Below are 24,792 nucleotides of genomic sequence, written 5' to 3' on the forward strand. Positions count from 1 at the left end.
GGCGTCAGGGTCAGGATGGAACCCACGACCTCCTGTATACCGGGCGACGTAGTTAACATCTCGCCACCGTGGGGAGAGTTGCGGGGGGGGGGGGGCAGAAGTGGGGGGAGGGGCGGGGAGTTGATAAACGTACCCCATTGTCATTGTTCCAATTGGCCGCCGCGTGCCGGGAGTAGAATGAACCGAACCGGTAAACAATTAACCGAACCGGTAACTTCAGGCGCGTCCTCGCTGTTACACCCCCCTTCCCCACCGGCTTCGGGGAGCACTTTAGAGATTCCTCGTGACAAGTCGCGGAGAGCGAACAGGCGTGCTTGGCACCCACACACGCACGGGGAAGATCGTCGGTCAACGTAATTGGACGTTGACAATAGACATTGATAATAGACGTTGACAATAGACGTTAATTGACAATGGACGTTGATTGGTAAACCGACGCGCCACTGCCTCGGCAGCCGGGGGGGTGGGGTGAGGATGAGGGGGGGGGTACCTGCGCATTCATTAAGGGGGAGTTTTGGTCACGGACGGGTGGATCGCGAGACGCGAGTGACCACCCACAACAAGACACGGGCACCCAATTCAAACACTTGCACCCCACCCTCCCCCGCCCCCATCAGCTGAAGAGGAAATTGTTCCTCCGGTAAACACACGGCGCAGACGTTGGAAACTGTTGATTATAATTAATGAGATAATAGATCACGACGTTTCGATCGCAACACAAGCAATCGTCACCAGGTGGGACAACCACAGCAAGAAAAAAACTGCTGAAGTAGCTACTTCAGAAGTGTTTTTCTTGCTGTGGTTGTGTTGCGATCGAAACGTCGTGATCTATTATTTTTCTACCTACGTGACTTTACCGAAATAACCAAAGAGCATGGATTCCTGCAGTCACGAAAACTTCAAATCAAGATATAATTATTGAAGTAATTGCAACGCCCCACCACCCACCCCAGCACGCTTTGCAAGTCAAGATGACATCGCCAATCCAGCTGCGCAAATCTACCGACTGTCACACATTTATACATAGCGACCTCGACAGGCTGGGCTCGTGCAGTGGAGGTGGGTGAGTGGTGGGTGGTGGGGTGAGTGGTGGGTGGGGGGTGCCCACAGTATATGGTCGTATTCGTACCCAACACCCCGTCATCTCCATGAAGACCGAGCGTCAAGCCCAATCGCTACAGCTTACGATATCATTGTTTTGTGTGCGCTCAGGCAATCAGCAGTAACCCGTCGGGGGCACAAATAGTAGTGCGCACACCACAGCGAGGCGTGAACGCAAGCACGCGCGCGACACCGCTAAAGGGAACGGAGTCCGCGTGGGAGCGGTGGCGCCGAGCGAGGGCAGCAAGAGACGGGGGGGAGGGCAGCAAGAGACGGGGGGGAGGGCAGCAAGAGACGGGGGGGGGAGGGCAGCAAGAGACGGGGGGGGAGGGCAGCAAGAGACGGGGGGGGGAGGGCAGCAAGAGACGGGGGGGGGGAGGGCAGCAAGAGACGGGGGGGGGGAGGGCAGCAAGAGACGGGGGGGGGGGGGAGGGCAGCAAGAGACGGGGGGGGGGGGCACTGCCAGGCTCGTGGCGTTTCTGGGCGGCGTGGAGACGCGGTCGGAATTTTTTCTGTTCACGATGCGCGGTTATCTTCTTTTTTATTTAAATGTTCCACCTGAAGACGGAAGCTCGTGTTGCCTCCGAAACGTCGTGATTTTATTTTATTTTGTATTTTACTTTAATTAATTTTAATTTTTTACCTACGTGACTTTACCGAAAAAAAAACCTAAGATTATTTAAATGAAGTTCGCTATTTATTTTGGTTACCCACCCGCCGCCCCTCCTCACCCCAACATACCCTCTCTTATTATATGCGGGGTTGGTGGGGGGGGCACGGTACAACCACCCACGTGTTACATCGAGGGCAAACTATACAGTTATACAACACGCGAAACAAAACTAACTCGGGGTCTTAGTGGGGGGGGGGGGGGGGGGAAATCGAGGCGATCACCGCCATCGATGTTTAACCGTACGCTGGGAAATCGATCCCAGGGCGCTGGAACATCACAGCGCAGTGCTGCGCTAACCACTGCGCCCACCGCTCCCCCGTCTCAGTGAGGGAGGGAGGTAGCGGGGAGGACAATATCTGAAGAGGAAACTTGAGATAGGCAAGCAGGAGCGCACGGCCGATAAAAGGAATCGATTCGCATGATAGATGGGCATCATTGATCCTCACCACGCCGATCATATGTCCAACGAGCCGAGCACTGATCGATGAAGGGGAGTGATACAAAAAACAACAAATACGCTCTCAATAATCTTCACAATCGTCGAATTAACTTCGCAAGCCGTGTGCACGCACAACCAGAAGACAGGCCGCGCTCAATACACTTTACGCAAATGCGTAAAAAGTTGAACTAAAATTTCAAGACGGCATTACCTCTCGCCCAAATGCAGCACCATTGTCATCTTTCACACTCCCAGCTCACCAGACACCAGTGACATATAGCTTCCCGCGCCTCCCTCATTTAATCGACAATTATAAATCAGGAGGCCACAGAATTCGTCACCGCAAAAAAAAATGTTTTGCTGAAGTATACGAACGGTACACGTGACATTGTTAGTGCTCGACTCGGTGTGTGCACACACAAACACACACGCACGCGCGCGCGCGCGCAAAGTCGAGAAGAATCCCAGCAGCGAAACTCGCGGATAATGAAGCAACGCGACCAGCAACGAAAGTTGTCGGGAAACTTGTTGCGCGCGACGCGCTGCGCCTGCGGTGAAAGGAAGGGGTCGACTTTTCCCTCCGACTTTGAGTGCCGAGCGAGACGTTTCTTCAAGACACCTCAAACCCTTGTACTCCTTGCGGGGACACATCCACGACGGTAGATGGCTATCGAAGTTTTTTTTTTACCCACCAAATTGGAAGCGGGTGCCCATAAAAAAATAACGAACACAACCAAAGTCACATTGTCTCATAGAAAAAAAGTTTGTGGTCACCTGAAACCCCCCCCCCCCCATTCTGCTCTGCCTGGGGGAGAGGCACGTACAAATCACAGCAGACCTTTATTAAATCCACTGCTGGATGGATGCCCCCCCACCTCACGTCGTGTCGGTTGTGGGAAGTTGCTGGACCATACTTCACCACGTTGGTCAGTAGTGCGGGTTGGAGAAGTGGCGAGGGTGGGAGGGGAACAGTTTGTGCAGAACTGCTTCAGAATTCAGATATCACGAGCCACTAATGTGAGCCGTGGTCGGGGCATCGAACTCCGTCGTTCTCATACATACATACAAACATACATACACACATACATACAAACAAAGGAGGGACACGCAACAGAAGGAGAAAGACGCCGAGCGACGCGAACATGAGGTTTTAAACAAAGGTCACTCACTTGTTGATGTTTGTGATTGAGTCGAATGAGCCCTCTCTCAACGCGGGAGTGTCACGTTCTTTCGACGTCTCCTCGGGTGCGGCGCAGAGCGGAGTGAGTGTGCGAGAGTGAGTGAGTGTGTGAGCGTGTGTGTGTGTGCGCTCGTGGGTGCGTCACCGAGGCCTCTACACCCCCCCTCACTCACTCACCCACACCCACCCAACCAGCCAGCCTACCACTCACCCCCTTACCCCAGCCAGCCTCTCTCTCTCTGTGCACCCCCCACCCTTCCTCCGTTTACCCCCTGCGCCCTCCCTCCCTTTCCTCCTCTCCTCACCCTCTCCTCACCATACCTCGCGTGATGCTCCGCGCCTCCTCCGTGCCAAGCCGCGCTTAATCCCGCAAGGCGCGAGCGCGCTGCTTAGGCTCATAGTGCTGCTCAATGTGTGCGCGTGTGCACTCGACTCAGCCTCACGCGAGGTACCTGGTGCGGTGCGTAAACATCGCCACTGGGGAGACAAAGGCGGCCGGGCGTGGTGCTGGCCCACCCACCCCCTCGTGTGCCGTGCCGGACTTCGTAGGTGCTCGCTAACAGCACTTTCCTCAACAGTCTGTTACAGGCTATATGGGGTGATCTTTGTCTTTGTGTCTATGCGATATATTGTAAATGTGTTGGCCTTTGCTCTGTCCACTGCTGGATGATGACGAAGACCTCTTCCTCGCGCCGTGCGGGTCGTGGAAGTTGTTTGATCGAACTTCGCCACTGCGCTGGAAAGGATGACGTGAGACTGGTGACGCCATTACGAAAGACTGGAGAAATCTGATGAGCAATGAAGCTCTTTTTTGCCCACATATGTCCAATATGGGTGAGTCAGCGAGTCAAAGGAACGAACGGACTTGGAGCGATGAGATCAACTCCATGTGCAGGAGCGATCTGGACTGTGGCGTGGGAGGTGGGGGATTAAATATCGACGAGGTGACGACTGGCACCTCATCGCTAATCTCATCCACCGGCCATCATCCTCTATTCTATCCATCACGCGTCCGGCCCAAGCCAACTCACTTGGGTGCCACGGTGGCTAGGAGATGTTAACTGCCTCGCCTGGTATGCAGGAGCACGTGGGTTCGATCCCGACCCTGACGCCTGCTGCTGTATATTTCTCCCCCGTGGTCGCGTGGATTTTTCTCTGGGTCCTCCGGGTTTACCCTCCACATTTAGAAACACGTGTTTAGAGTATTTGGCTGCTGTACAATTCCACGCCTTAGGACACTTCGTTGAGCTATCATTGGTGGGCCAGGTCGCTTCTGAAAAATATCTATACAGCTTAGTGGGCCTTACCTCGTGAAATAAAAATAGTTGTTGTAGTAGTTTCAATTCACAGTTACTATGACGACGGTGTCTAATAATCTTGACTTAAAGCTTTCGTGACTGCAGGAATTCATATTCTTTGGGCCTTTCGGTAAAGTCACGTAGATAGGTTGAAATAAAATAGCAAAAAACTACTCCCTTTTCCTGAAGACGACCACTTGTGTTGCGATCGAAATATCGTAGTTTTTTGTTATTTTCTTTGAACCTATTTACGTGACTTTACCGAAAGACCCAAAGAAGGCGATGTCTATAACTTTCATTTGCTCTCTGAGCCGCTTGGTCCACCGTGATGGTGGGGACATTTCTGATTGCTAATCATTATAATGACTTCGAACACATTCCTGCGGAGGGAGCTGGTAGGAACGTTGGGTTGCTCGGTCAATGGCCAGGGTCAACGGCGGCGTGGTGTATTCCGCAAATATGCCCGACTGTGAGGGCGGGCACAAGCCGGCGTGAGTAGGTTAAACGTTGAGTTTTATAAGGGCACCACGGGGTGACCAGCCCCTCCCCACCCAGCCCCACCCCTCTAACCCTCACCCGGCCCCACCCTCCCCACCCAGCCCCTCCCCACCCTCCCCACCCAGCCCCTCCCCATCCTCCCCACCCAGCCCCTCCCCACCCTCCCCTCCCCACCCAGCCCCACTCTCCCCACCCAGCCCCTCCCTCCCCAGCCAACCAACCCCTCCCTGCACGACGGACGGACACAATAATCCCCTGTGGGCTGGTGTAACCAGAGGTTCCTACCAGTATTATGTCCTTGCACCAGGTGAAAACATCTCAATGAGAGTTCAATAAAGGAGGGCTGCTGTGCCCTAACTCGTTTCCCGCACCTCCGATTAGCGCGGTTGGCTGCGTACGGTGCGAAAGAAGTTCCACATACATACAAACATACGAGTACACGATACGGTTGCGCACTCATAAATACCACGTGATTGTGCGCCACTGCCAAAACGGTGGCCAGTTGTCACTTGTCTCGATGACGTAGAATGCGTATTTACGAGGGCGAGGATTTGGTGGTGGGGGGGTGGGGTCAGCGGAAGATTTACCCAGCTAATCTGCGCCGCTGAGTATCCACACTCAAATCCCTCGTGCCTGCCTCGCCTCTTCCGCTCCTCCTCCGCCTCCTCCGTGTTCCACAAGTCCTGAGGCGACACGAGCCGGGGGAGCCTGAGGCTGCGGCGTGCAGCGCAATCTGCTTTACACGTGGTGAACGTGGAGTTGGCGGCATCAAAAATGAAGGCGAGATTTCCGAACCGGGCTTTGGGGACCCCCGGGGGTTGTCAAGGCACAATGTGCACACTGTGGCACACTCGGCTGCAGTCCATGAGCCCGTGCAGACCGGATTTTTCACTCGTCAGTGCCAGCTCAAATTCGGCATAGCTTTTAAGCCGTTCCAATGTCTGCACGTCTCCACTAATAGTGAACTGTGTGAAAACCGCGTGATACGAGTGGGGTTATCACATAATTGACTCCGATTTGCCACGTAAATCGGGATCTTTATTTAGACTGCAGGAGGAGGAATCCGATGAGCTATGAAGCTCTTTTTCACAGATGTCAAATGTGGGCGGATAGCAAGTTGCAAGTTACGACAGCAAAATAAACCAATAGCCACTACGATAAAGTTGTTCTACCCAAGGTGGCTGATCAGGCCCATGGACTAGAATGATTACTGGGCTTCCAACTCACGTTTCTGTTTTTATTTCGAGTAAGTGTCGTGTATTCAATGCCAAATGCCCTACGAATAATTGTGTTGACGGATGAAAATGTGTACATTCTAAAAAAAAAGTATCCAACTTGCACACAGGATGATCGTTTGATTAAATGCATTTAGGAAGCCGTTAATGGGTCTTAAGTTGAAATACGCCACACCTGACATATTTCATACAATCGGTGATAGATCTTAAAAATAAATCAGCTCAATGTGATGGATTTCACCCAATCACAATCAGGTTGCTATTGTTTTAACAATGCAGAGATCACAGACCACAACCGTCTTTATTGACCATTACAGAATAACGATTCTGTAAGTTACTCGATTTGTAATAATACATTTAGATATTAATTATACGAGTTTGTCTCTCCTACATCTTAATAGAAACCCCAGCGAGTTGTCTAATACGTGTAAGAACAAACAAAATCTCCAACACTTGACACACACATGTTACGGAGCCACGTAGAAGGGAAATAATAAAATCATATTAATATAAAACAATAAAAATTCTCACGACGTTTCGACTGCAACACAAGAAATCATCATCAGGTGTGAAATCCACAGAAAGAAAACACTTTTTTTTAAAATTTCTTTCTGTGTATATCACACCTGATGATGATTGCTTGTGTTGCAGTCGAAACGTCGTGAATTTTTTTATTTTTTATATTAATATTATTTTATTATTTTTCTTCTTCCACGTGACTTTACCGAAAGAACCAAGAAAATGAATCCCTGCAGTCACGAAAGCTTTAAATCAAGATGTTACGGAGCCTTCACGAAAACACCGTTTTGCGTCTTCCAACGGCGACATGTCCATCTCTGAAGTCCCACGCAAGGCAATGAATGGCTCCCTTAACGTGCATTCAAGTTCGTACCAAATGAAGAAGACATTTCCACCTCAAGTCAGTCAAACCCGCACGCCGCCTCCAACCTCTCTCTCTCTCTCCCCACGAGGCCGCAGTTCATTGTCGCGCCGTGTCCATCGGCTTTGATGAAGAGTCCCTGGCACCCCTATCTCGTTTAGAGGGTAGCGGAATGCGTAAGTCGGGCGCGCTAATCGGCCCCCAGAAAGCCTCACCTCGATAAACCCAGGACCGTCCCTGCCACAAACGACAAAGATCCCCCGTGTAGCCTTAACAGACTGTTGGGGCAAGTGCTGTTAGCGAGCACCTATGAAGGCCGGCACGGTACACGAGGGAGTGGGTGGCCAACACCACGCCCGGACGCCTTTGCCTCCCCCAGCGGCGATATTTACACAGGTACTCATTTGAGGCTGAGTCGACCTAGGGGGGAAGCCCACGACCAGTTCAAATAATCGTCACTGGTGTTGTGCCGTGAGCAGGAGTCTAACTCGGGTGGCCGAGGTTTGTAGCGCAGCGCGCTAACCGTTACACTACCGCTCCCTGCCGCCACCACCACCACCACGGATGTATAGTTTGTCAGGGAGATGGACTATTCGCGAGTCCAGTGCATAACATCGATCTCCGTCCACTTCCACCGTGACCCGTGAAAGCCACGGCAAGTTCAGTTTCACCAGGGATCGATTCCTAACGCGGTTCGAGCGATCGCCGGTCAATTCCTCCGGCATCAATTTCTCGAGGGAATGTCATTTACATTTCATTGAGTGATGCGTTCCCCGATTTGTAACAAAGCTACAACAGCGGAACGCAGAACGGTGGCGCGGTGGTTTCGTGCGTCGTGCTCCGAGCCCGGTGAGCCGAGTTCGATTCCCGGCCACGGCTAACATCAGTGGCGAGTGATAAATAAACGTCCCTCCCCTGAACCAACCTGCACTGACCAGCGTGGCGAAGTTTAGTCAAACAACTTCCATGACCAAAACAGCGTGGTGGAGTCTTTCATCAATTGGTGGTTAGAAATATACAGCAGGCGTCAGGGTCGGGATCAAACCCACGTCCTCTTGCATACCAGGCGAGGTAGTTAACATCTCGCCACCGTGGCACCCAAGTGAGTTGGCTTGAGCAGGCCGCGTGATTGGTTCTTTCGGTAAAATCACGTTGAATGGAAACAATAAAAATAATAAAATAAAACATAATAAAATATTTCCTGATGACGGCTGCTTGCGTTGTGGCCGAAACGTCGTGAGAAATATTTTATTATGTTTTATTTTATTATTTTTATTGTTTCCATTCTACGTGACTTTACCGAAAGAACTAAGAAGATGAATCCCTGCAGTCACGAAAGCTTTAAATCGAAAGGATGATGGTCGTTGGTTATTAGCGACAGCTGTAGGGATAATGTCATCCTCGCAACGGCTTTTTGTTCAGCCATCGAACAAAGACGGTCACTGCATCGCGCGCTTTCAGATCTACTTCTGCGGCCGTCTGGAATGTTCTTTCTTCCGATATTAGGAAGCCACTGGAGCTATGCACTTTTAAATCTACATTTTTAAAATATTTTTTTCAAAACTGCCTTTGTGCTTCGTTTGTTGTCCTTCTCCCACACCTCCGATTAACGCGGTTGGCTACGTAGGGTGCGAAATAAGTTCAACATACGTATGCAGGGTTGGTGTTAATGACTGTTCAGTGAAGTGAACGGTGGTTGATATTGACAGGCAAGGTAGGCAGGCGTCACAAATGTGGCTATTTTGAAAATGTCTCAGAGGGGTCCCCCCATTTCACGCTGTGACAGAAGGAGTTCGAACAGGGAGTAGCCGTCACCTGAAGTGAGACAGGCACAAGCTTTGCGTCAAATCTGCAGTCAAGGACAGGTCTTGGCGCTCCCTCGCCCAGAGGATTATCCCTAAGCGGACCGTTCTCCACTCCTCTGCCACCATCACCCGACCCCCTCCCCTCTCTCCTCCCCGTGCACCGCTGTGCCCTCGTGATATAATGAAACGTGAGCGCATTGCGCATCGCAGAATCTGACCTCAGGTGTGAATGGCACATACGCCTGCTGCTGTATATTTGGAGTTCGCATGTCTTCTCCCCGTGGATTTTCTCCGATTCCTCCGGTTTCCCCCTCCACGTTTAGAATCAACGTGCGTTTGGAGTATTCGCCAGCTATAAATGTCCACGTGATGATAAGCCACTTCGTTGAGCTATCATTTGTGGGCAGGTGACTTCTGAAAAAAGAGTCAAATAGCTCAGTGGGCCTTACCTGGTAAAATAAAATAGTTTCGTTTATTAATGCGAAGCGGAGAAGCCGTGATGATTGATGGAACACTCAATGGACTTGAGGCAAAATATATTTGATATTCCCAAAAATTTACCAGAGAATGCTGCACGGAGAACTGAGACTGGTTTTCGAGTTCTACCTTGTGATCTGTAACCAATTTAATTTAAACAAAGAAGTGTTCAGTGAGGCTTTGCTAATTGTATGTCACTCGTGGCATTTATCCATGATAAAGTCACCGAGTTTCAAGACTTTTTTTTTCAGGAGGGTCCTGCCTCCCAGAGGCATACAGTAGCAGGGAACATCAATGACTCTACTCTACTGATGAGTCCCGGTCTGGATAACGCTGAGCACTTTAAAATATATATATACAAACAACACAGCAGCCGTTTGTGTGTAGTTACATCTATTGGGATTCATGTCCAGTGCCATCAACGAGTGTTTAGCTTCAATGGGAGGACACTGGCGTACCTGACGAAAATCCACCACTCGTACAAGGGGGATAAACACCGAAAGACACACAGAGACATATTCAATCCAGACCCAATGGATGATCCACACTGCCACGTGGACTGAGCCCAGTGCTGGACTGCCTTCTAAGTGGGAAGAGGAGGGGAGGGGACTGGCTGTAAGGACCCACCCCGCCGTGCTTTATCTATCAAGAGTAATTAAACCATTAGTTTGTTTAATTTACACGTGTCCGGGCCTGAACGCCGATAGAGACATCGACTCGATAGCTAACAGCCTCTTCCACGGCTCTGTCGGGGCTCAGAGGGAAGGAATCAGCAACGCAGTTGCCAAGGCAACTCCCTCTCCATCTGCACTGCAAGTACGTTGCAGGCTTTCTCGATCAATATTATCCATAATAAAGGCGGGGGGGGGGGGGTTACATCGTACATTGGCTGCGTCGGGTGGTGGCGGGTTAACGACACATTTATATTTATGGAATCCAACACCCCCCCCCCCCCTTTATTATGGACTTTCTGCGAGTTGAGTGACGTCCCATTAAACTTAGCATGCAGCAATCCGCACTGACGATTTCCGCACCGCGACGAGTCCAACTTTTTTCATGCGGGGGGGGGGGGACGACGACAACCCCATGGGCTAACGGCACTCCGCACTGACGATTTCCACACTTCTTTCACGGCCCAGGGGTTGGGCGGGTGACCACCGAACGCACGAGACAGAACGGCGCGACTCAAATGGGGAAGGCTACAGCCATCCGTGGTGGAAATGGAAAAAAATGGTGAGAATTTTGCTAAGAATACAAGAAGAGGCGGATCCTTGAGATGTATGTGTTGAACTTCTTTCGCACCGACGTAACCAGCCATGCTAATCGGAGGTGTGAGATGAGTGGCAGAGACATCTTTCAGAACGAATGGCGCACTTACATACGCAGTCTATTAAGAGGCGGCCACGTAATTCATATTATCGTGAGAACCAATCAGGGGGGAGTGGTGGTGAAGTGATTAGGGCACTGCTTCAAAGCCGGTGATCCGAGTTTAATTCCCGGCCATGGATATCATCAATGAAATCAATGCCGAGCGATATCTGAATCGGTTCCTGACGAATCCACCCTTCACCAACCCACGACCAGTGTGGTGAAGTATGGTCAAACACCCCCCCCACCTCCCCATAGCTGACTTGGCATGGGGAGGTCTTCATCCAACAGTAGATTGATGAAGGGCTGTAACTAATATATATTTGGCGACGAGCATAATTAATTTCTGAAAGCATAGCGATATTAATTTCCTTTTTCTCAGTCGTGCAGGCCAATTTCTCTTTTCCACAGCTCTTATTTTTAATTAAACTGACGTCTTCAACTCATCAACGCTGCAAACATCAGTGATGGACAGAAACAACCCCTAAAGAGCGCATCACGACGACTTCAGCAAGTCACTCGATGTCATTTTAATCACGTCACAGATAATATATTCTTGTTAAAGCCACATTGTCACTGACGAATGTGTTGAAATGTTGTTGATGTTAATTGTTCTCGGGAACCAGTGCCAACGAAGAAGCAGCGGCAGCCGTGGCATCACCACCACCAAATATTCTGTAAGAATGTTCAATTCGGTCGATGATTGACCTGCGCCCACGTACTGAAAAGTGCTTTAAAAAAAATTCCAATGTCCAGCAATAATTATTTTGGTAATATAAATGACAAAAGTAATATCTGGGGGAGACACAACTGGAAAAAAATAGCAGAATATAAGTAGCGAGATAAAATTACCGAGAAGCGGATCAGAAGCATAATGATGAAATAAAGAGATGGACAAGGCCAAGATGGATTGAATTTGTAGAAATTAATTTGAAAAATAAAGAGAAACACATCAATGTGCCTGAATGACACGTCCCCATTAGTGCATATTACTCACGACGACGACTGATTATTAAATAAGAACGGAACAAAATGCTGAAAAGTGTGGCAACCACACGGCAGAGATGCAAGAGTAGAGTTGACCTGAGAGACAGAAAGAGAATTCACGTGGATCAGGGACGAGACTCACATTGGAGACACAATGACTGCTCGGGAAAGTCAGTGGGAAAGGGCAGGATCTATTATCACGAGATGGGATGATGGCCGATACATGAGACTGACGACAGAATGCAGCCAAAGTAGAGACATCACCCAAGAGGACGACCACCAAGGAAGACGGAGTGCACAGATCAGCTGATGTACAAGAGCGAGATAAGACTGTGGCAACAAGGGACCGTGAGGGATGGTGGCAGTGTGGGGAGGCCTTAATCCAGCAATGGCCGACGATAACAAAACTGACCTATCTTTGCCGATTGCCATTTTTGTCAACATCTAAACAGTGCATCAGCCACACAATCGTCTGTATTGTGAGCTCCCCAGAAGCAAGGAGCAGCCACCGCTGAGCTGATCGCTCACGAAATCCAGAATGGCAGGGGGTCAACAGTCGGCTTTGCCTATAAATAGGCAGAGGAGAGTCCATTAATGTGGGGGCACTTTTCCCAATAGGTCAAAATAAATGCTACCACTTAACACGTGATGTGAAAAGGCTTAGCCCCAGTGCTTGAAGCGGTTCCAACAGATTACATCCATTAGCATTCTTCCCAGTAAACGTGCAACGTCGGGCTAACGTTTACGTGTCGTTGGGGAACCGTTGGATCAATGTTGAGGCAGCGTCGAGGCAACGTTCCATGCTTACTGGGTTGCTGCTTCACGATTAAAACTCGACAAAGTCAAAGCGATTCATTGAGCCGACGGCTTTGGTTGTCATCTGTGCAGCCTTAGAGCTATTTGTTATTAAGTTCACTGGTTATGTCACAACACAATTAACAATATTGAGTGATGAGCTACAGTCTGTCGAAAAGACGCGCAATTGCAATTGAAAAAAACGAGCCTTCGTTTGATAATTATTCTTGTTTATGGATGTGTAGTGAACTACGATAAAAAAAAAGTTTTATATTCACAGAAAAATTGCTGGAAAGAAAATCAACATCGAGGCCCTGGCCCATGCCTTGGTGATATTTACCACCAGAAATGCCAAATGCACATTTATAAAATGGGATATTAGGAGTATCCCCAGAATAAATCTTACATTTCTGTCAATAGTCAACTGGAACATCATTAAATATATTCCACTGGCATTTACAAGCGGATACAAAGACACCCCTCAACATTTGGTCATTTCGACCTTTTAGAAAAAAAGTGGTTCTCAATATATTGTTCCTCCTCCTCACACACGAAATAAAAACTAGAAATATCAACAGTTCTTTTGCAAACACTTTTTTTTGTTGCAGATATTTCTTCCTCCTACCCCGGAGAAGGGACAGATCGTGCAAGCTACTAACTCTCATTCGTTACGCACGTTCCATGTGCGTACGCCAAACTTCTTTCGCACCCGCACGCAGCCAACCGTGCTAATCGGAGGACGTAGCGACATCGCAGTCGTTTCTCTCCCAACGTCGGCGATCGTCAGTTCTCCCGGGGCCCGGTTGCCGACAGCCAGGTGCGGTCAGCACTGCAACCCCGAGTGAGAGAAACACGCGCGCGATTTCGAATCAAAACTCCAATGCACAACTGGAGCTTTGAGTGGGGAGAGAAGGGAGGGAGGGAGGCGGGACAGATGCCAGTCAGACTTCCCAACGAGTCAGCAAACACACAGCAACTTTTTTTTTTCCTCCATATCATTTAATCTCTGCCCACAGAGCTGCAATCATTTCGTATTGCACCACATAGAAAATAAAAAGAAAACACTTAACATGGATGTTTAAAAGAAAAAAGTCATTGCGCTAGGGCGAGGGTGGTGGAGAGAAAGGCCACCACAGGTGGTTTGCGTCAATGATCGGGCATGCAGTCCAACAATCATTTAGCCGGGAGTGTTAATGCGGAACACAAGCAGCGGGAATGATGTGCAACCGAAGGCTAAATGTAAACGAGAAATCAAATGTGTTGACACGACGCCAACTCGCGGGCGAAGCAACGTAAGCAAACTCAACGGAGCTGGCGTTGGATTTGGTGTCGATCCTTCTGTTCGCCGCAAGCCAGTCGCTCTTTACAACCCAACGAAATACCTCATAGAAACCGCTCTTGTCTCACGTCCGCTCGCTCGCCCGCCCCACCTACGACGCAAACTGCTCGCTCTAAATTAAAACATTTTGTGTTTACGTGATGCCGTTAGATTTAGCCGCGTAAAAAAAAAAAAACATCAATTGAGAATCCGACGGAACCGAGAGTCGATTTGAGGGGGGGGGAAGAGTGAGGCAAGCCGCGGGGCTCGCCGAAGAGCGCAGTCGCTCGCTCATCGTTCGCTCGACGACTCGCTTCGGCGATCTCGAGACGGCGACATCACGGGAACAAAGCCTTGAGGAGAGTGGTAATGACGGCGCTACTGGCACGAGTGCAGGCTGGAGCATGCCTCCCTCCCTCCCAGATGTAGCTCTCGCTTTATTTTTCTTTCGGCATTACTTTTACAAACTTGAATTCTATTTAGCCGTGGACGCCCGTGCACCGCCAAACTCACCACTCGCCCAAGGACACAAACCCCAAAATATGCGTGAAAAGTCCCAAAAAAAACAATGACAGCGTGTATAGTTATATGCAGTTAAATATGCACCAATCAACTTAAGGCAATGACGACAACAAAGGAGAATAAACGTCTGTCACTGCAATGTTTAAAATGCCGGTAGTGAGCACCCGCTGTGATGGACGCTAGTCCACGAAAATTGGGCTCCGTCCATCTGCTTGGATGTCCCAAGCCGAGTATAAGCAAAGGACTCCCACATGTTAATCCCCATCGCAGCCACACCTCGCTGCACTCAAGGTCACACATTCGGACACATCACGATCATCAGAACCCTCCTTCCGTGCCCTTTTGGAAATTAATCGAATTTAACCACAGCACAGATTGAGCGTCAGAAGAAAGCCTAAACAATCATAATACGCGAAGGCAATTTATGGGCGGTATTTGACAGCAAAATCTCACTGGCAATGGTTTGCCGCATCTCATTGTAAAAAAAAAAACAGTTGCCCAATTATGGATGAATCTGATTGCGGATCCCCAGTGGGCAACTTCCAATCGCATCTCACACAGAGGTCACATGATAATCCTAGGTTGTGTGCTCTGTCGACGAATATTTTTTTCTACTCACTAAACACACTCCTCAAATAAACTCAGAGCATTGCCACTCTCTGCCATGCTGTACCAAGTTGCTATAGTTGTTAATTAGTAAGTGCACGGCCGGTGACGATTTGGCTGCTAAGATTGCCAGAAAAGCGTCCCAGGTGTATTAATGGTCTTTGGCCCAGTGCGGCGTGCGTTTAAAGAGCCGGCAGAAAAAAAGCACCTGAGGACTTGACAAAATTCAGTGTCTTCCATGGCACCTTTGTCACCGGGGCCCCATCTAGAGGGTCGGCGGGCGGGCATAGACGTGGAGACATTTTCCCTGGCCCTCACACAAAAGAGGGCTCCACAATGAGTATGTTATTTTTGTCATGAATAAGGAACACCCCTCCCCTCCCTCCCGTGTTATTCTGCCCTGGGCATCCAGCCGCGCGCTTCCAGGATTCCTCCGGGCAGAAGAGTTTACCACCAGAAAACCCAATGTTTGACTTTCCTTGCTCCTGGCTATCACTGCAGGGCAGCGAGACATTCACCTTACACTTTGAGTAAAAACCAAACACACTTTGAGTTATCTCAAAGTGTGTTTGGTTTTTTTTCTCTTCCTCTCTCTCCTTCTCTGATGTAAAACAATAACTTACCGTTTGATTTCAAACCGAAAATTGACGTGGATCAATCGTAGAGACATCTAAAAGAAAACGAGTGAAGATGTGCATTGACGAGAAGCTAAGATTTAAAAAGTGAATCCACTCTTTAAAAATGTACATGGGTGCAACACACTATACAACGGGGACCTTTGATAAATCTGGTCCCAAACGTTCTTACACCAAAGCGTACACTAGTAGCTATGGCAAAGAGAAATACATTATATATCCTTCAACTATACCTGAAAGGCAATGTGCGAAACCATAGCGAACGCACTTCCTGTAACTTCACAAGGTAGAGAATGACTGTAAAATCGATCTAAAAATTATCACCTAAAAAAAATCATCGTTTTATTCTTTATTATTTATAAATAATGACACCATAATTAGCCTACTCGAATGTAACTTTACACCAGGATAAACATAAATATCGAAGCAATTTAAAAAAGCCACTGAATATTGTAACAAAACTTTGTCGACAAATGCTGAGAGATTTAAGAGAACTGACATTCTTTACGCTGCTCTTGTCATTTTTGTTTTTACTTCCGTCGCCATTGCAATAAAAATACAACATTTCATCAATAAAAGCTGCTGTAAAAAGAGGAAATTGATTAAATCTTCGTTTAAAAAATAAACTAGTCACATCATCCATCATTATTATCATCATCATCAGAGCCTTTGCATCACCATTTTTAAAATATGATTCCAGTGGGGGGGGAGAGTCGAAGAGTGATTTTCCATTCTACCGCAGAGTGCAACATGTAAACTTTAAATTTGTTTTTTTTAATCAGCTCCCCTTTACAATGCGTCTCATTATACCCAACGCTCGCGTCGTCGCTCTGTAACATACACTCGTTTTCTGAATAAAACGTCAGCCTCCTTTTCCTGCCCAATCGTGGCAAAAAAAATCTCATGGAGAACGTCCGTCCTCGCGAGAGCGGCACCGGCTGCCGGCTATACGGCCGTCTCCTGGTCCTCACGCACGATCATCTGGTAGTGTTGTCTGTTCTCCAGGTAGGCGGCCAGCTCCGGGTCTCCGGCCTCTTGAGCCTTGTGCTGCGGCGTGTTACCCTAGCAGGCGGTATCGAAGCAGAAAAAGGAGGCCACGGAGAATTACAAAGCATCGTAACGACACGGCGGTGGGGGAGGAGGAGGGCGCAGTTTTTACGTTGCTAAAAGAGGGCCCACTGCTTCTGAGTTATTACAGTGTTAACGAAAAAATACGGATGATGATGATGATCAAAATAATGCCCTTATTTATCCAGGGACATTCCAGCATCTGCTTCTGCACACTGTCACCAGTCTCCAAAGTTGTATTCTTTGTTTATGCAACAGAACAACAAATATATCGTTTTATAGTTTAAAAATAATGTGCTCTTCCAACAATTCTATTTTTTATTGCGCTATCGGCATAATTCCACAAAACGTAAAAAAAACATTTGGAACTCTGCAGCTAAGCAGTGCATCACCGTGTGTCAGAGAACGACTCCAGTAGATGATGTCGCAGAACTGCTTGTGAGCTCTTGTCAAAATAACTCGATATAGACTCGGGGCAGGCGTTATATAAATATGCCCTGCAAAGATTGACCATTACATGTCAGCCAATAAATACGTTTATTCACATGGGGGTGAAATTCGGTCATATGAATGTTAAAATATAAAAAAAAGATTGACATGATGTTGCGTGTGTGTGTGCAGTCATTGGTGACAACACTGCGACCATCAACTCGCGACACTTGAGAACCCGGTTTTATCAAGGGTGGATGAGACCTGGATTCGAACTCAGGTTCTCGGCAGTATCAGCTCGGCCCTCTGATCTCCCCGCGGGTCAACTGGCCATGTAAAAAAAACACTTTCACAACTACATATTTTACGTAATTACTCATGGTTATTCAACAAACCATTGGTACATATTGATTATATTACGTAATTGTGTCAAGGTTAGGCAAATACATATTTCACTGGGGGAAATATGAAACGTCTCAAGCTATTTTCGACATCTCAACATCAGCTGCAGATGGATGTCTAACGACGTAATTCGTTTTACATTAACGAAATAAAACACCCACCAAAGTTCCAGTCACGATTTGCTTCAATCCGGCCGGATGGCTCAGCAGCAGAGCAAGCGGCCCGCTATCGGAAGGTTGAGAGTTCAAATCCTGGTTGAGTGAAGGGAGGCGAGGGGGGGGGGTTGCCTCATCCTATCATCCCTTTGGGGGTCAATATAATGATTACCACCGTGTGGGGAATTCCACAGCGGCTGTCCTACGGAAAGACTCTCCACCTGTCCGAGAAATGTGGAATCTCCACGAGTGGCTCAGGGCTGCCAACGGGAGACGAGGACTTTCCTCGGTGCTCATTTGAGCAGCAAATCACTTTGACGTTTTGAGAGATTGCTTGAACTTTCAGACGACGGGGACAGCGACGATGTGTGATCGCTGAACTGTGTCCAATGCCCCCCCCCCCCACCTCTACCCCATGTAGAGCCACATCTGTCGATGTCATTTTCCACCCTCGTGCGCATTCAACGAGATCAAGACCTGTCCATTCGATCGTCGCCCCAGGGTACATTCATTCGTGGGAACTTACGGTTAAATGTTATATCTCAACTTCTCTCTTGCACTTTCGTTTTTCTTGCCAAACAAAAAAAACCTCACAATGGTTCGTTCAACATTGTCCCATACAGGAATGGTGAATCGCCTTTACAGAGCGTTCAGCGAACACGTGATATGCAATACATACGCGTGTGGAAAACGCACAACTGCGGCGCTGCAGAATGACATAAAGCCCCATTGCTCTGTTGTCACGCCGGATTAGCTAGAATTTTCAGACAGGAAGTTGTTTCAGCCTTTTCTCCAGGCAGGTCACATTTGTTTTCAATTGGTCCGGTTCGTATTCCCTGTGTCATGTTTTTTAATTTCACAGTCTATTAGCTTCAAGACCACGACTTTAATGCGAGCAATAGGTTACTTACATCCTCTTGGGTTTTTGGGCGTAATGATTTAATTCGGCATTTTGAGTACTGTAATTTTATAAATGGTATAAATTGCAGTAATCAATTCGAATAGCAGCTGGGCGCACAGGTGTAGGTATTTCTTACAGCGATGTAATTATCCTATCAGAGAGGTTTAAAATACTCCAGCACCAATTAAAATAGCATTCACAATGCCCATTATTTGCAGCAAGATCGTCTCAATGAATCACAAGAATAATTTCTCAAGAGGGTCCTGCATCTGGCTGTCTGGCTCTTTCCTTTAACAAGCGCTTGGGTTCATGTGGGAGAACATTTTAGGGCCTGCAGAAAAAAAATCCAACGCACACGAGGAGCTAACACTCAAAGCTGCGCAAAGACATATTCAGGAAATCGTGTCGCTGCACTGCCATTTTCCGTCCGCTTCTTAGCCGGGGCCTCTACGACAGCTTGCATACTCAAGCAGTCTCCCGTGTCACACAAGTACTGACCAGGCTCGGCGGCGCTCGACGGCGCTCAGCTTCAGAGATATACGACCCGATGGGGCTCCCCCGGGGAGCGATTTTTGGTCGACGGCAAAAAAATAAAACGAGTGCCGGATTCGGCGCGGGCCTGCAAGAGGCCGGCGCCGGTGTTTTTTTTGCCGCTGGACGGAGGTAGTGGGCGCACTTGGGTTGGGTTGCGGCGTCATCCCGCTGGTGGCGGACGCGTCAATTCACGGCGGAGCCGTCGCCTGGCCTGGCTCGTGAGTTAGCGTCGTCGCCTCACGTCCGCGGCCGCCGCTTTGGCTCGGCAGGAAAAAAAACTCTGCCTCACGTGCCGGACCTGAAGCTTTTTGTCGGTTCAGCAGATTGAGCATAAGTTCATAACGAAGAAATAAAATGGATATGTCTGTAAAAATAACCCCCATCTCTTTGGGCCAGCTGGTCCTCCTCAGGAAATGAAGCCAGCGGAAATATTTACACTTTTCTGTTTTTAATCATATGCACGTTATAAAACTATAAGTGGCATCAGTGACATTTAGTTTCAAATAAGGCTTCAAAAGGAGGTGGTTAGCGCACTGTGCGATAAATCTGGCGATCCGAGTTAAATTCATTGGCCACGGCTAACATCAGTCGCGAGCGATGTCTGAATCATTCCTGGTCCAACTGCCCGACTGACCAGCATGGTGAAGTATGGTCAAACGGTCTACATTACGGAGGCCTTTATCCAACAGTGCATTGTACATACGTATGTATGTTGAACTTCTTTCGCACCACACGTAGCCAACTGCGTTAATCGGAGGTGCATTGATAAATGACTGTACACATACATCTGAATTATATACGCAATTGGTTCACGTGATCGCTCCAGCCACTTGACGCACTGCATTCACCGCAACGAAGAACAATCGATTCTACAAACGCTGACTCGCAATGCCAAACCACGACCATTCACCAAGCGACGAGAGCAGGGGGGGAGATGGGGGGTAACCAAATCGTTCCACGCTCAGTAAATGACCGCTGATGGTGAAAGCCGCACCTGTAAGTCTGTCTTCATGAGCGAGGCACCCTTTTCCACCAGGTAATAGCAGATTGTCCGGTGGTGGAGGGCAGCCGCCTTGTGCAGAGCCGTTTCACCACTGCCGGGAGAAGGGGAGAATGGGGAAAAGGGGGGTGCGGTGGGGGAGTGAGGGCCAGGGGATGAGTGTTATTGCAACTTGCTGACCTGGTGCCCCTACTGGACATACGTGAGAAAGAGCTTCATAGCTCATTGGATTTCTCCAGGATAATTAAAGATTCTGATTCTGTACAGAGAGAGAGAGAGAGAAACGTGTTTGTAAAAAGTGGTAAGACGGTGGTGGGATGGATAGGTGTACACACACCCACACATGGAGGCTACTTAGCACATGGCCTGGACAAGGCCTAGTCCAGGAGTTGGTGACTATACGGCTCACGGAAGTGATTGTGGCCCGCGACTGCATTACACACTGCCCCCGGGGTCACGTGAGGGCTACCACTCAGAAAACTCTATTTATTTATCACTTAAAGCATCTCAGCCACGCTAATCGGGTACTAGAGGGCAATATTTTCGATCTGGCACACAAAAGCCGTTTCTAATTTTAGCACGTTCATAGTCGCTTCTGTCGCCGTAAGGGCCCTCTCGTATGGACACGGCTTGCAAGTCCACTGCAGCCCTCCCCGCAGGGGAAAGGTTTCTCATCCCTGGCCTCGACAGCGAAGCCACGTTCACGCTGTGGCTTCAAAATGAACGGGGCGACAGACCACAAAGCCCGACGCCGTCGTCGCGACATCAATCTGCTGACAGTAATGAACGGAAGACCAATTACCGTTATCTAACAAAATACAATAACCGCCGTTCAATTACTGCGCTGATGATTTTGATGGACAAGGATGGGGAAACCGTGTATCAGCTTAAAGGCCGTGAATTTAAATATTACACGGGGGGGGGGGGGGGGGGGGGTGGTATGGTAATTGCACCCATTCGTGTCTTGTTCTGCGCAATGCGGTCGATTGACTTACGTTTCCGTGTCAGCCATGTCCAACAGCTCTGACGGGCCTAGAAACAGATAAAAAGGTTTGTTGTGTTCCGATCATGGATCGACGCTCGCTCGCCGCCGGGTGGCTATGTACGTACGTACATATGTTGAACTTCTTTCGCACCGTACGTAGCCAACCGTGTTAACAGGAGGTACAGGAAACGGCTAAAAGTAGCACGTTTTAGCCGTTCATCTCAGTCAGTCAACTCATAACACCTCGGCCTGTCCTGTGACCTCCTGCCAGCGAGCTTTCCAAACTTTACGTGGCCTCTAAGTGCCTCTAGCTTGGCACAAGTGTCGTGGTGACGTCACCATCGCTTCGTAGCAAACAGCGGCAACTGTTGTACTTGAAGAGACACAGAAGCACAGATCAATTCTTGTAAGGCCAACGTGGTTTTTTTCAACAATGACAGTGAGGCACAAATATACTTGTGCAGCACAAAGAATAGGCACAGGCGGCCATCTATTCCCTGCGGTATTCATTGTACTGGGCACCCGATAGGGTGTGCCATTAAATAGGCATACCTGGTCACGTGACATCTTAATGAGGTAATGAGTCATGTGACCATCTTAATGAGTTAATGAGGTAATAGACACATTCGTATGCATGGCATTCTTTCGTACCCTAATTCGCAACAATGTTTTCCACTTCTCACAGGATTTCCAGAGGTTAGTTTAAACAGGCACTTTTTGTTAAGTGGCAATAATATTCATTGCGGTAAAATTTAAATATATATTTAAAACTAACGGGATAGCATAGAGACGCGTTTTTGAGGTAACACAATACCGAGCGGTGATTAAACATTTATTAAAAAGCAAATCCTCATCCTTATATGAGCTTCAAATAATTTCCCAAAATTGTGGCGGGACTTTTACAGAAAAAGTAGAGAGAGATTAAGACGAGGCGGTGGCGGCGGGGTACCTCGGTTAAGCCACTGTGGAATGAAGCGCCGAACAGAGAGAACTGAACAAAAACAAACAACGCTTTATTTCCAGGATTACCTTCGTCTGCCAAAACAATTTTGAGCGACGACGGGTACGGATCCCCCCCCCCTCCCCCAAGTAAAATTAACAAGAGCCTCACTGGAGGAAGCGCGAGGCAGCGAAACGGCGGGGACAGTTTGCCGGGATGCTGACGGATCGCTTGCGACACTCTTTCTTTGACCTGCTGCCTTTAATCTCTCCGATTCCACCTGCCAGTTAGGGCCCCTCCCGCAGACGTGCCTCTCGTGCCAACCCCTCCCTCACTGCCCCCCCCCCCCAACAACCCCCCCAACCCATTCACGTCTGCGGCATTGTGATCGTGTATCCCACGAGAGCCTGATCTAGCGGCTCCTGATTTGGCTTTTATTTAGGCCACCAAAGCGGGTTGGTGGGGGGGTGATTGGAGAGGAACAAAACTGCCCAGGGGCCCCTTCTTTCTTTTGTGGGGGGGGGGGGGGGTGGAGGAAAGAAAATGTGCAGAAATGATTGAAACAGAAATGGCACGGAGGCACAGAGAAACGGAAACGAACATAGGGCCCAAACGAGATCTACAGCTGCGAAGGCAAGCGACGAGGAAACGCGATACAGGAAGAGGAAAGGTAATGAGAGAGGACGATAAAGATGGTCCGGATCACACGAGACCACAAGGGGAGAGATAAAACAGCCTTTGCCGTGGAAAATGTTCAGGGCACACGAAGGCGCCGCTTGTGAATTATTCAGACTTCAACGAAAGGCCCTGTCGCTTTCTCTTTAGACATAATCTATTCTCCTACCTCGCTCCAGAGAATGAAGAATAAAATAAAAATAAAAAACCGAGGTGGAATAAAAACATTCCAACAACTGCAGAAGGAAGACTACGACTCTGGAGAGTTAGGGCTCAGAAGTGTGTGTTCGCGGAGATTGCCGCTGCTCGTTATTAATGTAACTTTTACCACTGCTCAGGATGAATCGGACCAGATCCTTGTGCCCGAGGTTCGCCGCGTGATGCAACACCGTCCAGCCGGCCGAGTCCGTCGTCAGCATGGCCTCGCCGCTCTTGTAGGCGTCGAGGAACTGTAGTGCAGACAGGAGGGAGACGCTGGCACCGACGGACCAAGGACACGGCGAGGCGACGACTCGCGAGCTCGTAGGAGCTCCTGACGGTCCGGCTTAATAATAATTCGCTCACTCTCGATGAGAGAACGACTCACGAGGCACGAGGAGGAACCACAGACAGGCGGTATAGGCAACCCAGGGGGTGAACCGACGCCAACAATTGCCCAAGCTCTGCAGTCCTCTACGTATGAAGATGTGTTTGGCCAATTAATGAGTATTTACATGTGGGAGAAAACCAGAACGCCCGGAGAAAATCCACGCGTGCAAGCGGCGGCAACACTCTCTCCCACACAGATGGAACAGAGAGAGGCCACATTTGCAATATTGCGTTCTTCTGGCGAGCCAGGGTATGGTACCCAGGCACGCAGGGGAAGGGAGTCTCACAACATCTGTGCGATCCACCAACCCTTGCCTCCAGTGCTTCGTGCGGACAAGCTACGTGCGTCGTGTCAGTCGAACAAAAAGGTGACGGCGTACCTTTTCATAGTCTCCTATCCTCGCGGCGGACATGATATCTGCACCGTGGTGGCGGGGGGAGATGTGTGCGAAAGGTGGAAATAAATTACATTGAGGACAAAAAACACGCAGTTTTACGAAACGGATTATGAAACATCATGTTTGAAGGCAAATGTGTATGTTTCCAAACGAGAGTCTTACCCGAGTCTTCAGAAGAGAATGTAATCCTAGAACCAAAGAGTAACAAAAAAACAACGAGTTCACAAGATGTAGCAGCAGGTATCTTTCTGATGGTCAATTAGGAATTTTCACAACGCAAACGCAATATTCAATTTTAAACGATTTCAACTCTGCACTGCGAAAATCTATCATGAAATCGGTGTAGCCTACATCTGCTGCGCCATGCTGATAGATAAGTAACCTATCTGTATACATAATCAATGCAAAATCCAAAACAAATGTAAAAAAAAAGCATCAAGAGGGCATCACGTAAACATGGACAACCGGCACAAACGCCACACAAAGCCAGCAGCAACAGGAACAACAACCACAAATGACTCTGTGGTAATTTTTTTTCTATTGGGGTGGGGGGGGCGTTCAGGGGTGGATTGACATAAAAACAGTAAGATTGGCACAATGGATGACACCAAAAAGCCTTGAAGTGAAACTCAAAAATCAAGCTGAAAGCGTGGGCTTTTAAAGCCCAATTTTTTCGTGCGTTTCCCAGGAGACGTAGAGTGCTATTAATCTGGCGTCCAAAAACGGGCGAGAGCCTCGAAGCGCGTGCACTTTAAGCCACGCTCGCGCGCTCGTGATCCCGACGCGAATCTGCATGTGTAAAGGGGGCCAACGGTTGGCCTCCCTCGCGCTCCGCCTCCCCCCGCCCGCTCGCACTCCCCGCCTCGACCTCCATTCAACTCGGAGACAGTTAATGAAGCT

General features: G+C 48.8%; 1 protein-coding gene across 10 annotated transcripts in view; it reads right to left on the minus strand.

The window, feature by feature from the left end:
• Positions 1–11,464: 11,464 nt before the first annotated feature.
• Positions 11,465–24,792, minus strand: part of LOC144720375 (diacylglycerol kinase zeta-like) — a 237,113-nt gene continuing 223,785 nt past the window's right edge. For all 10 annotated transcript variants that reach the window (XM_078597115.1, XM_078597114.1, XM_078597106.1 and 7 more), the window contains 6 exons: positions 24,055–24,080; positions 23,875–23,912; positions 23,235–23,355; positions 21,302–21,338; positions 20,301–20,400; positions 11,465–16,879 (listed from right to left, as the gene is read on the minus strand). In XM_078597115.1, coding sequence (XP_078453241.1) covers positions 16,763–16,879; positions 20,301–20,400; positions 21,302–21,338; positions 23,235–23,355; positions 23,875–23,912; positions 24,055–24,080 — 439 coding nt within the window. In that variant the 3' untranslated portion in view covers positions 11,465–16,762. The remainder of the gene's footprint in view (positions 16,880–20,300; positions 20,401–21,301; positions 21,339–23,234; positions 23,356–23,874; positions 23,913–24,054; positions 24,081–24,792) is intronic.

Source organism: Lampetra planeri, chromosome 8, assembly GCF_965212315.1.
Source record: "Lampetra planeri chromosome 8, kcLamPlan1.2.h2, whole genome shotgun sequence".
Taxonomy (NCBI): domain Eukaryota; kingdom Metazoa; phylum Chordata; class Hyperoartia; order Petromyzontiformes; family Petromyzontidae; genus Lampetra; species Lampetra planeri.